Source organism: Elaeis guineensis, chromosome 14 (genome assembly GCF_000442705.2).
Source record: "Elaeis guineensis isolate ETL-2024a chromosome 14, EG11, whole genome shotgun sequence".
NCBI lineage: Eukaryota > Viridiplantae > Streptophyta > Magnoliopsida > Arecales > Arecaceae > Elaeis > Elaeis guineensis.
In genome coordinates, this window is record NC_026006.2 from 52,224,407 (window position 1) to 52,237,489 (window position 13,083).

At 52.1% G+C, this 13,083-nt stretch overlaps 1 protein-coding gene across 1 annotated transcript; it reads left to right on the forward strand.

The window, feature by feature from the left end:
- Positions 1–9,416: 9,416 nt before the first annotated feature.
- On the forward strand, positions 9,417–10,880 carry LOC105057581 (probable membrane-associated kinase regulator 1). The gene has a single exon (XM_010940229.4). The coding sequence runs from the start codon at positions 9,584–9,586 to the stop codon at positions 10,673–10,675; it is 1,092 nt and encodes a 363-aa protein (XP_010938531.1). The 5' UTR covers positions 9,417–9,583; the 3' UTR covers positions 10,676–10,880.
- Positions 10,881–13,083: the final 2,203 nt, after the last annotated feature.

Consider the following 13,083-nt stretch of genomic DNA (forward strand, 5'->3'; position numbering starts at 1 on the left):
GGCCTGGCCAACCACGACTTGGCCAGGAGACTATGCCAAGCACTCCTCCTTCCCGCCGACATCGAAGCGATGAAGAACCAGCGTGTCTCCGACATGCTGTCGTCCTTCTATCCGATGATGATTCGGGTAAGCTCCCCTTCCCTCTGTTTTTAATCGTAGCATCGCAAGTTCGGCTTACTAACAGTCGGCTCTTTTTTGTGCAGCTGGTCTTCAACATATCCGAGCTGGAGGCCGGATATCGGAAGTTTGGGGACATGCGCGCGGCCTGGAGAGATAAGGTCGCGGGCCTCGAAGCCGAGAAGGCCGTCCTTCTCGACCAATTTCAACAGTCGGTCGACCGGGAGAACCGACTCGAGGGGGAGGTCTCCCGATTTTCGGAGGAGATCTCCGGACTCAAGGAGGCCAAGGCGTCGCTGGAGTCGGAGCTCAAGTCGGCGAAGGATGACGCGGCCAAGAAGTCCCGGACCATCCGTCGGCTCCGACACGAGCGAGATAGCGTCGGCAAAGAGTTGGAGGGCGAGCGCGAGCAACTTCGGGCGAGTCTCGAGAACCTCGCCAAGGCTGAAGAGGGCCATGCCGCTGCTCAGGCCGACGCAGACGTTGCCAAAGCCGAATCAGAGTCGGCGAAGGTGGCTTTGGGTCGGGCGGTCGAGGTCTTCCGGGACTCAGAGGAGTACCGCGAAGAGCTCCTCGAGAGCGGCTACCTCTCGTACCAAGTCGGGTACGAAGATGCCCGGGAAGCCGTTCGGAGCTTGTACCCCGAACTTGACCTTAGCAACATGATTCTGCCAGGGTCGGAGGCCCCAGCTGCGGAGGAGACGGCCAGACCAGCGTCGGATGGTCTCTCCACCAGGGCGGAAGCCGAAGACGTCGCAGAGCCGGTTGCCGAAGATCAGTCGGCTCCGATGGCTGAAGTCGGAGCAGACCTTCCGACCAACTCGCATCGTCGTCCAATAGAGGACGTCGACTCCGATGATTAGTCGGTTTTATTTTGTCTTCTGTTTTTCTTTGGATTGTAATCGGGCTCCGGCCTTTACCTTGTAGACTTTCCTTTGTTTATGGAAAAAATTTCTTTAAGTCTTGAATGAATTCTTCTTTTGCCTTCTCCCCCTGTTTGCAATGCCAAACATGTCTGCAATGTCGAACGTTAGTCGCTGACTTAGTCAAGTCACCAACTCGCATAAGTCGGTAGGGCTTCAGCAACTTGTTCAGCCCCGAGAGTAAAATGTGTCCCGACTTTAGGTCGGGTTCCGACAGTCGAAGTCGGTGCCCCCATACCCCTGCGTCGGGTTCGATGTCTTCCGGCGTCCGGTGGTAAGCCGAATGGCGTTCAGCCGGCCGTTGGTCGGTTGGCAAGTCGTAGATGCGACAAAGGTCGCGTCGTGTGATAGACGGTGGTAAGCCGAACATCCTTCGACCGGCCGTAGCTCGGTCGGAAGTCGCGACAATAGTCGCGTGGGCTTTTTGCCTTTCTTCGGTCGGGGCCCGATCGGCCTGTCGGCCGACGGATTCTGCCCGAAAATTCGACCGTAGAGGGAGCATGAACTCCCGTTCATAAGAGTCCGTCGGCCCTTTGTGGAGGTCCGACAAGTCGTCGAAGGAGGATTGACTCCCGTCGTTGTAGATGCATCGGTCCGTGTAAGGGGCCGATGTGTCGTTGGTGCCAGATCCGCGTCGGGGCTGAGCGCCGACCGGTAGTGGAAGAGTTAGAACTCCAATTTTTCAAACTGAAGATGTATTCCGACAATTGAATTACAGAATTCACTGGCAATACAGCTTCAAGTTGTCGGCGTTCCAAGTCCGGGGAATGGTTTTTCCTTCAAGGGTTTCCAGCCGATAGGCTCTCGGCCCGAAGGTGTCAGCAACCCTGTAGGGTCCTTCCCAGTTGGGAGCCAACTTCCCTTGGTCCAAGGGCTTCGACACCTCCGCCTTCCTCAACACTAGGTCGCCAGGCCTGAAGAGCTTTGGTCTGACCTTGGCGTTGTAGTACCGGGCGACCCTCTGTCGGTATGAGGCCATTCGGATTTGAGCCTCATTTCGCAGTTCGGGGAGAAGGTCTAGGTCGGCCCTCCGACTTTCGGAGTTGTCCGGCTCGTGGTACTGCTCGACCCTTGAAGACGGCAGGCCAATCTCGAGCGGGATCACAGCTTCTGTCCCGTAGGCCAAACTGAACGGCGACTCTCCGGTCGGGACACGGGGGGTCGTTCGGTAAGCCCATAGGACGGAGCCCAGCTCGTCGACCCAGAGACTTTTGGCTTCGTTCAGTCGGGTCTTGAGTCCATGGAGCAAGGTTCGGTTCGTCACCTCAACCTCGCCGTTGGACTGTGGGTGCCCGACTGAAGTTAGTCGATGATGGATGTGGAACCTGGCGCAGAAGTCCTTGAAGTCTCGGTTGTCGAATTGCCGTCCGTTGTCGGTGATGATGGTGTGCGGCAATCCGAACCTGAAGATGATGGACTTTTGGACGAAGTCCTCCATCTTCCGCTCGGTGATCTGCGCCAATGGCTCGGCCTCGACCCACTTCGTGAAGTAGTCGATGGCGACAACGATGAACTTCCTTTGGCCCGACGCCGGTGGGAAGGGGCCGAGAATATCGACTCCCCACTGAGCGAAGGGCCATGGAGCGACAATGGGAGCGATTTGGCTGGCCGGTTGGTGCTGAATATTGGCATACTTCTGACATGGCTCGCACCTTCGGACCAACTCTGCCGCATCCTTCCTCATGGTCGGTCAGTAGTAGCCCTGTCGTAAGACCTTGAAGGCTAAGGACTTGCCCCCCAAGTGATTCCCACAAATTCCTTCATGAACCTCTCGGAGGGCGTAGTCAGCGTCGGTCGGTCCCAAGCACCTGAGCAGGGGGAGGGAGAACGACCTCTTGTAGAGTCGGCCGTCCATGATCACGTATTGCGACGCCGACCATCAGAGTCGCTTGGCCTCCGTGGGGTCTTCGGGACTGGTCCCGTCGGACAAGTACCGGACGATCGGGTCCATCCAACTTGGTTCGGACGTTAGCTGCTGCACTTCTTCGACCCGATCGGTGCTCGGCTGCTGGAGGTTTTCGACAAACGTCCGACCCAAAGAATCATAGGCCGACGTTGCCAATCTGGAGAGAGCGTCGGCACGGGCGTTCTCCGTCCTGGGGATGTGGGAGATCTCGAAATGCCCGAAGCGGGCCACGAGATCCTTTACCTTCTGAAGATACTTGATCATGGTCGGATCTCGTGCCTCGAAGTCGCCCTTGACCTGCCCCACGATCAGCTGAGAGTCGGAGAATGCCCGGAGGCTGTCGACGCCCAGTTCCCTCGCCATCCTCAAGCCCGCGAGGAGTGCCTCGTATTCGGCTTGATTGTTGGAGGCCTTGAAGTCGAACCGGAGGGCGTACTCGGTGACTACCCCATCCGAATTCGTGAGCAGGAGCCCGGCCCCGCTTCCCTGAGCGTTGGAGGCTCCGTCGATGTGAAGTACCCAGGTGGAGATCGGGTCTGGCTCAGAGACCGACTCTCGTCCCGGGCATTCGGCTCCCGACCTTCGGTCGGTCGTCGGGCATTCAGCGATGAAGTCGGCCAAGACCTGGGCCTTCAAGGCAGGCCTCGGTCGGTACTGAATGTCGAACTCGCTAAGCTTCATTGCCCACTTAGCGAGTCGTCCGGATGTGTCGGGTCGACGCAGTACGGCCCTCAGGGGCTGGTTGGTGAGTACCACGATGGCGTGGGCCTGGAAGTATGGTCGGAGCCGTTGCGCGGAGACGGTCAGGGCGAAAACCATCTTTTCCGTCTCCGAGTATCTGGCTTCGGCGCCGTGGAGGACCCTGCTGGTGTAGTAGATGGGCTGATGGGTTCGGCACTCGTTTTCCCGAACGAGCACCGAGCTGATCGCCTCAGAAGATGTGGCCAAGTAGAGATACAAGGTCTCCCCGATCTGCGGCTTTACGAGCAGCGGCGGGGAAGCCAAGTACCTTTTCAGGTCTTCAAAGGCCTGTTCGCACTCATCCGACCAAGAGAAACCGCTCGCCTGGCGCAGGGTCTTGAAGAACGGGAGGCACCTTTCAGCTGATCGGGAAATGAATCGGCTAAGAGCGACGATTCTTCCATTCAGTTGTTGGACCTCCTTCTTGGTGTTCGGATGACGCATGTCGAGGATCGCCTTTATCTTCTCAGGGTTGGCCTCGATCCCTCTCTGAGAAACGAGGAATCCGAGAAACTTCCCCGAGGTCACCCCGAAGGCACATTTGGTCGGGTTGAGCTTCATTCGGTGTCGTCGAAGGGTGCGGAAGGTCTCCTCGAGATCCTGAACATGGTCCGGGATCTGCGTGCTCTTTACCAGCATGTCGTCCACATACACTTCCATGTTGCGGCCGATCTGGTCTTTGAAGACCTTATTGACGAGTCGCTGGTAGGTGGCACCGGCGTTCTTCAATCCGAAGGGCATCACCCTGTAACAGTAGAGGCCCTTGGGGGTCACGAACGCGGTGTGCTCCTCGTCTTCAGGCGCCATCCGGATCTGATTGTACCCGGCGAAGGCGTCCATGAAGCTGAGCAGTCGAAATCCGGACGTCGCATCCACCAGCTGGTCGATCTTTGGGAGTGGAAAGCTATCCTTCGGGCATGCTCGGTTGAGGTCGGTGTAATCGATACAGATCCTCCACTTCCCGTTGGCTTTCTTGACCATGACGACATTGGCGAGCCAATCGGGATACGTGGATTCGCGAATGAAGCCCGCTTCGAGCAGTTTGTCCACTTCTTTGTCAATGGCCTTCTGCCTTTCTGGGGCGAAGGACCTTTTCTTCTGCCTCACCGGTTTCATCGTCGGATCGATGTTGAGTCGGTGAGTCATTGTTTCCGGAGGGATGCCCGACATATCTGCTGCCGACCATGCGAATATGTCGGCGTTGGCCGTCAAGAGCTCCGCCAGTCGGTGGCGTTCGGCGTCGGGCAATTGAGACCCGACCCAAACTTTTCTGTCGGGATTTCCTCCTATCGGGATCGCCTCGAGCTGTTCGGCCGGCGAACCCCGCTCTTCCTCCTCCCGGTGATCCAGTTTGTCGATTGTCAGGGGATCCTTTGTCTCGTTGCTTTGGGCGGAGATTTGAAAGCATCGTCGGGCGAGCTGTTGATCTCCGCGCATCTCCCCGACCCCATTTCTGGTCGGGAATCGAACAAGGAGATGGTACGTCGAGACGATCGCCCTGAGAGCGTTCAGTCCGGGTCGCCCGAGTATGGCATTGTAGGCCGAAGGGACTTGGACGACCGCGAAGATGAGGGAGACCGTGCTTTGCCGTGGTTCGGTACCGACCGTCACCGGCAGGGTGATTTCTCCTTCTGTCGTGACGGTGTCTCCGGCAAAGCCGATCAAGGGCGTGGAGACCCTACTAAGTCGATCAGTCGGTAGTCGCATTCGGGAGAAGGTCGAGTAAAACAAAACATTCGTCGAACTTCCATTATCAACAAAGATTCGTTTTACATCATAATTGGCTATTGTCGCCGACACAACAACAGCGTCGTCGTGGGGAGTCTGGATGCCCCGAACGTCGTCCTCCGAGAAGGCAATCACGTCGTCCGGGCGCGGCCTTTTCGTCGGCTCCCCCCCTGTAGGTGTCCCCGATCCCAGCCGCTTGGAGATCATATTGATGACTCCAGCCGTCGGCTGGTTAGTCGGCGCCTCTTCAGTCGGCTGGGGGCGTCGATCGGCAGTCGGTTGGGCCGGTGGTCCCTTTCGGAACTTGCCGAGATACCCCCGGCGGATGAGACTTTCGATCTCATCCTTCAACTGGATGCACCGCTCGGTGTCGTGGCCGTGGCTCCGATGGAACCGGCAGTACTTCCGATGGTCGAGGCCCTTTGCCTTCAGAGGCGGAGGCCGTCGCAGGTATTCTTTCCCTTCGATCTCCATCAAGATCTGCGCACGAGGAGCGGAGAGGGGAGTGTAGGAGTCATACCTGGGACGCACCGACCTCGGAGTCTGTCGGCCGGGTGATTTTTGGATCTGTCGAGGTGGAGAAAGCCGACTACCGGCCGGGAGCCTGCTTGGTTCGGCGGGCTCCCGACCTTTTCTTCGTTTCTCCTTCGGACCCCTGGGCTCGACCAAGCGTCGGTCGGACGCTCCTTCGTCCGCGCGCATATACTTGTATGCGCGCTCCAATAGCTCGGCGTATGTTCGGGGGAGGGTCTTGTCCAGAGAATAGGTAAATCGGGACGACCTCAGGCCCCTCTTCATGGCTGAAACCGCCATGTCTTCGTTGAGGTCCCGGACCTCGAGCGTGGCAGCGTTGAATCGCGCCACGAAGTGTCGGAGCGTCTCGTTTTCCCCCTGCTTGAGGGAGAAAAGGCTATCCGACGTTCGCGGCGGCTTTCGGCTGGTGCTGAAATGGGCCACGAACGAGTGCTCGAGCTGCGCGAAGGAATGGATACTGCCCGATCGAAGACCGGAGTACCAAGCCCTGGCAGCCTTGCGAAGTGTGGCGGGGAAACCGATGCAAAAAAGAGCGTCGGTTGCCCCTTGAATTGTCATGAGAGCTTTATAGCTCTCGAGGTGGTCGACCGGGTCGGTGGAGCCATCATATGGCTCCACGTTCGGCATTTTGAACCGACTGGGAATCGGCTCATCGAGGACCAGTCGAGAGAGAGGCTGGGCGGTCTGGAAGTCGACGTCGTTCGAAGACTTCTGGCCGTCCATCTGCAGTTGGGCGAGTCGGCGGTCGATCTCCTCGAACCGTCGCTCGTAGTCGTCCGCTCGTCGATGCTGGGAGACCCCGGGAGTGGAGCCTCCGGAAGACTCTGAAAGAGAGGCCGACGGTGTGCGCGGCCGCTTTTCCTTCCTCGCCCGTTCCAACGGGGAAGGAGAGGGCCGCTGGGACCGTCGGTCGTCGCGCCGAGGTCGACCCTCCTCCTCCCCGTGGGAGCGCTGTTGGGAGTGCTCGCCTGGAGGCGGCAGGGGTCGGCGCGACCGTCGGCGGCTGCTCCTGGAAGGCATAGGTCGGGCCGCCGGTTGTTGCTGGAGGCTTTTGACTGCGTCGGTCAGCACGGTCATCTGCCGCACGATGGCCGCAATCTGGGCCTCCGTGGTTACTGCGGGGTGCGGAGAGCTAGGCTCCGCCGCCGGTGGGGGCGGGGAGGCTTCTTCCCGGCGGGAAGAACGCCTTGCCGACCCAGTGATTCTCGATCGCTGAGCTCTTGTCTTTGTCATGCCTTCCCCTACCTGGCGCGCCAATCTGTTGCGGCCAATCGCCTCGTCGCCCGATCGCCGGGAAGCGTGCACCTGCAAAAGGAAGTCCGCACTGACCGGAGGCGGCTCCGGTGGGGACCCTCCGACGGTCAAGTCAGAGAGGTGACTGGGCAACAGTGAAATGCAGGCAGAGAGCTCTGAGAGGGAGAGAGAGAGAGAGGCGAGCCTGCGTATGTGGGAGAGACGGGCGGATCGACCCTTTGCACTGTTGCCTTCCCCGGTATATATAGTGGAGCACGGTATGGCACCGTTATCAATGGCGCGGACGAGTGAGGAACTGTCAACTCACTGTAGACTGTCAGAGCCGCCGTGGAAATGTCATGTCGCCGTGTGGCCGTCTAATCACCAGGGTTGACTTCGCTCTCGGCGGGACAATGCCCCTGGGGAACTGTGCCGCATGTCCGTGTCAGAGCTGACAAGGTCCGGCGGCTGTACGGCGATGGGAGGAGACGGCCGACCCTTGGTCGGTGGCCAGCAGAGTGGCGTCGGGTTCCTCCGTCAGTCGGCGAGTTTCATGTGAGTCGGCCTCTGGGTCCGGTCAATCGGGAGGGATACGCCCGACATACCTCCAGTCGGCGATTGGGCCATTGGAAAGCCGTCAGTAGCGTCCGTTAGTCGGTCACTCCCGGCTTTCAGTCGGAGACGGTCAGTCGGGCCCTCCGATAGTCGGTCGGTCGGTCGGTGGGTATCCCCCAACATGTTGCATTCAATTGAATGTGCTGGGAAGAAAGGTAAGCCACTGGGCATGAACGTTGCTTGCCTCTTTGGAGACATGGATCACTGTCGCTTGTATCCATTGCATGTGGTAACAAATAGGAGAATGCATTAGCTTCCATATCTTCATTGGCCTAATCTAGTGCTTGTTCTGAGAGACATTACCATAAACAAATTATATGATTAAACATTCATGCACATTCTATTAAAACGTGACAAGGACCGGATACCACATGTAATAAATTAATAAGGTGGGGAAGGAGGATTTTGGGGTGGGTGGCTGCTGGAACAAACCCAAAAACCAAACTTAGAGCCTCTGATTTCTGAGCACTAAAAGCTGTGGCCATTGAAGCAAACTCTAGTTCATATGTAGACCTTCGTAGATGTAAACCTGCTCAAAAACCTAACTCATATACCAATAAATTTTTCAAAATAAATACAAATATCTACATTTTTGTATGACTGAATTAAATTGTCAGATCTTTTGCTTGTATATATCATGAATTATAGCAGTCTTTCATACCAAGGCATACTCTGCTTAGCTGAAGTCATGGATCAAAACGGAGAATAGAAGAGACGAGGCGGATCTCAATCAACGGGACCCAAAGCTTCCACTAGGCAGGAAAAATTTTTGAAAGTAAAACAAAAGAACAAATGAAGACAAGTTAAGAGCCAGAACTTCAGGTTTATTTGTCAGTTTGCAGCAGGAACGAGCACGAAGTCTGCAGGCAGGACCACTAGCAAACACATGATCCCAACTGGATAGGATTCTTCGACGGCAGGATATTTTAAACCGGATCCAATGGGCAACCCCAGATGACCTCGAAAACTAGACAATTAGCGATGGATTCGATAGAAAAGATCATCAAAAAATTATTGCATACATTACATGCATCAGATAGTTGTGCATGCGGTCAATAACGACCGCTAGTTCTTTTAAATCATGTTCATCAAGTATGTATCTCGATGCATCGTCACAGAAACTGACGTTCAAAATTGGTTGTGTGTACAATCATATCGGTACATATAGTGTAGACAATAATTTTCCAAGATCATCTCCTCCGCAACATCATTTGATTCCAGGGCTCAACTTTGTTGAATGGCTGTGGACCAGATGGTGGCAAAGATCCAAGACATGTGCAATAATTGAAGGGGTTGTAGGCAATTTACCAAAAGCACAAAACGGTTGCACATGTAAAGCCTACTCACCCTCCAAAATAGTCATTAAGCCATGCAATGTGGATGGTGACTCCCTTCCACATATCCATAGCCTATAATAAATAATGATCATCAATAATTAGGAAATCAAGTACAGCCCACATCTCCCTGCTCTCCATGTGATGATCCCCTCCCCAATAAGAAATTTCTTGTTGGACCAGATCTACTATTGAGCTAATAAACTAGTATAAAGATGAATAAATCGATATTATGCTCATTTTCTCTATTATCTATTTGTATGTTACTTTATAGTTAGATTGGTTCACCAGTTCGATGGTGGATCTGGTCCAACTAAAAATTCACCTCCTCACCACACCTTGTACAAAGCTTAACGAACTCCGCTATTTCTTTCCCCCACCCTTTTACTCATCTCTCAGTCTTCTCTCTTTGGTGCGGAGTCATAGGAGTTGGCAAGAAGAAAGAAGGGAAGATGGGGAGGAAGGGAGACGGGGATGGTGATAGGGGAGGCCGCGGCGGCGATGACTTGCCTACGCTGTCCTCCTTCCCGTCCCCGTCGTCCTCGTCCTCCTCCGACTTCGAGTTCACGGTCTCGCTCTCGCCGTCGTCGCGGCAGGCGGCGGCGCAGCTATGCCCGGCCGACGAGCTGTTCTACAAGGGCCAGCTCCTGCCGCTCCACCTCTCGCCGCGGCTTTCGATGGTGAGGACTCTCCTGCTCTCTTCAGTCTCCACGTCCTCCTCCTCCGACACCGCCACCACCGCCTCCCGCGACTCCAACGGCAGCTCCTCCTCCTCCTCCTCCTCCTTCTCCGCCGACCTCGGCGGTTTTCTCCCCGACTGCGACTCCTCCCGCCCCAGCTCGGTCACCGAGGACGACGCCCGCCGCGTCTCCCCAGCCGCCAAGCGTATCAAGTACTTATCCTCCTTGACCACCCGCTTCTCCTCCGTCTTCCTCCACCGCGGCAGCAAGAAGGATCCATCCAACGATCTCACCATCAACCAAATCCCTCTCCCTCCCCCTCCTCCTCTTCCCTCCAAAAGATCGACGAAGGAAGTGATCAAGAAGTATGTCAAGAAGGTGAAGCCTCTCTACGAGAAGATCTCGTTCTTGCAACAAAAACAAAGCCAGCAGCAGCCTCATAACCAGAGCAACCAAAAGAAGAACTTTTCTTTCTCAATTAAGAGAGAGAGAGTCGCCGGATCCGGCAAGAAAACGGAGGATCGAGAAGAAGCCATGGCCGGCCGCATGGGGATATATACTCACTCACACTCTTTCTCCGGCAACCTCCGGTATCCCCGGAGGAAGCGGTGCGCCGGGAGCTGCCCCTCGTCGATGAGGTCATCTCCAAGCCACTCAGGCTTGCTCTGCATTGCCGGCATTGGCGGTGGATTTCCCGATCCACCGTTTCCTTCTTCGTCATCCGTGAATTCGTCCATGGAGGAGCTGCAGAATGCTATAGAGGGAGCAATAGCCCACTGCAAGAGCTCCATGGTTCAAGCCAGCCAGAACAAGGCTTCAGCTGCGGTAAGCGTCGACGATGGCGACGAGATCTGTGGATCTTGACTGCAACTTTTATGACTGCTGTTGCTTTACAGTTAGATTTCTTTGGTATGCTTTTAGTCAGAAAAAAAGTGGTTTTGAAGTAGTGGTTGCAGGAAGAAAAAGGCTGTGATGTGGTCAGATCCCGGATGCTGCTGCTACTTTGTCTCTCTCTCTCTCTTCTTAGACTTTGTTTGATCTCTACTAAGATTAGAATGGTTTTGTTGTATTGTGACTCTCTGTCCCCTTGAATTCTAACTTCATCCATATCAAGTCCACAAGTTATTATGGTTTAATTAGAATTGGAATTGAGGAAGATATTCCAGAATGAGTTCAGAGGTTGGGGTTTGAGATTGGTGGTTTAGGTGAGAGCTTCATCCGTTTCTCTTGGAATCTGTTGAAGAAAAAGATTGTTGCTTTCCTTGTAGAATAATAGATCATGTTTTGTGGCTGTTGGTTTTCGGTTTACCGAAGGCTGACTCGAAACCCATGTGAGGTGGCTTCAATGATATCTAACTTTCGGTAGATTCTACGGCCGCTGAGCTTTTTTGAGTTTGGAAGTAAATGATAGCACCACTCATTCTTTGATATTTGTACTCTCGATGTCCTCAGTTTAGAGAGAGAGAGAGAGAGAGAGAGAGAGAGAGAGCATATTGTGTTACTGGTTCCGCCTGTCAGCATGGGGCTGATATGGCACAGTATGATTGGCTTACGTGTTTGTGAATCGCATGCATCTCTTTGAATTGCACCAATGTCTATGTGCCATTTTGACTTGATGATTTGCTTATGATAAGGGTGGTCGATTTTTGGGAGTAGCTAATTTGGGGCATTTTTTTTTTTTAATTTGAAGTGGAATAAAAAGCAAGAGTGGCTGTATCAAGTCAAAAGTAATAGGTCAACTTCCAACGGTGGATTTGGACGAAGGAAGGGATCCTTCTTTCCGCACGAAAGACGCAACCTCGATCTGTTGATTACCGGATCAGATTGTCTGTTTTGCGTGAAAGAAGGGTTCACCTCCTTTAGAATGAATCTACGTTCCATCACCCACCGTACAAATTTTAAAGTATTTCAAACAAGATTTACACCAAAAAAACAAAATATATTTCAAACTCGATCATCCATCCACTTGCTTAGATAAAACGACTACTGGATAATCCAATAATGGATTTGTACGAAGGAAGGTGTTTGTGCGGAAGACAAAACCTAATTTGTTGATTACTGGATTGAGGTTGCCTTTCGCACAAAAGAATGATTCTTCTTTCTTAGTACAAATAAATCATTGGATCATTCATCATACAGATCTCAAAGTATTTTATTATATTTCATTTTCTTATATGAATTCAAAGCAACTAGTAGATGATCCAATAGACGGTATGCACAAAAACAAATACTTCTAAAGACAATTCTAATCCTTGATTATCATTGCAAATGGCTCTACCTATAGCTCAAGCATGCCTTTGTCCCTTGGGGTCACGGCACAATCGCTACTCTTAAGAGCCTTTAGTCTCAATTTTTTTTTATGAAATTTGCAAAAGATAATAGAAGGTAAAAATAAAATAATTTTGATTTTATTATTTTAATTTTTTTTAAAATTTATTTTATTTTTTTTAAAATATATTTTATTAGAAAGAGTTGAACTCCAAAAATGAAATAGAAATAAAAATACGACTCATATTTCAGCCGTTTGGTTGAATCTCATTTGTATTTTAACTGAAGAAAAAAATAAAAATATTTTAATTTTTTAAAATTTAAATTTAAATTTAAATTTTATTTTAATTATAATTATAATTTTAATTATAAATTAAATATATTATAAATATTATTATTTTAATTTTTTTATTTCAATTCCAGTTTGGATCGCGAACCAAATGCACCCACACCATCTCTCCGCAAGTTCCCATTATTCTAAAAATTCCATGGTGATATGGCACGCAAAAACACCAACATCCACGTCTGCATTGTGCTCTGCTTCGCATCATTATTTCAGTGGACACCACTCATTTATTACTACCCTTTTTTTTCCCAAGGGGAGTGATAATAAATTATTATCACTCAACAGTGAAACTTACATTAATCCATACTAATTTTCACTTACCGTACTAATATAGTGCTGTCACATCTTAATTTTATATTTTCACGTAAGAGTTGGATGAAGGAGGCTAGTTTGCAGGTTTAATTTTCCCAACTCTCGGTAAAAGTGCCTGCTCCACCAACAGATTCCCATAAGATAATCTGGGCACGCGAGAATCTGGCTCAGAAATCAACAACTTTATCATCTTTTTCGTTTAAAATAACCACCAAGCACTTCGATCCGTTATACATAGCTACTAGATGTAGCCATTACCATCCTATAAAATAGTTAAATCTCTCTCTAACTCTAATTAGAACTCTTAATAGAGATGCAATCGAGCTAAATAACTTTAGATTCCATC

Excerpts from the sequence above, each read along its gene's own strand:
- LOC105057581 (XM_010940229.4), top strand. The coding sequence starts at position 9,584 with ATGGGGAGGAAGGGAGACGGGGATGGTGATAGGGGAGGCCGCGGCGGC.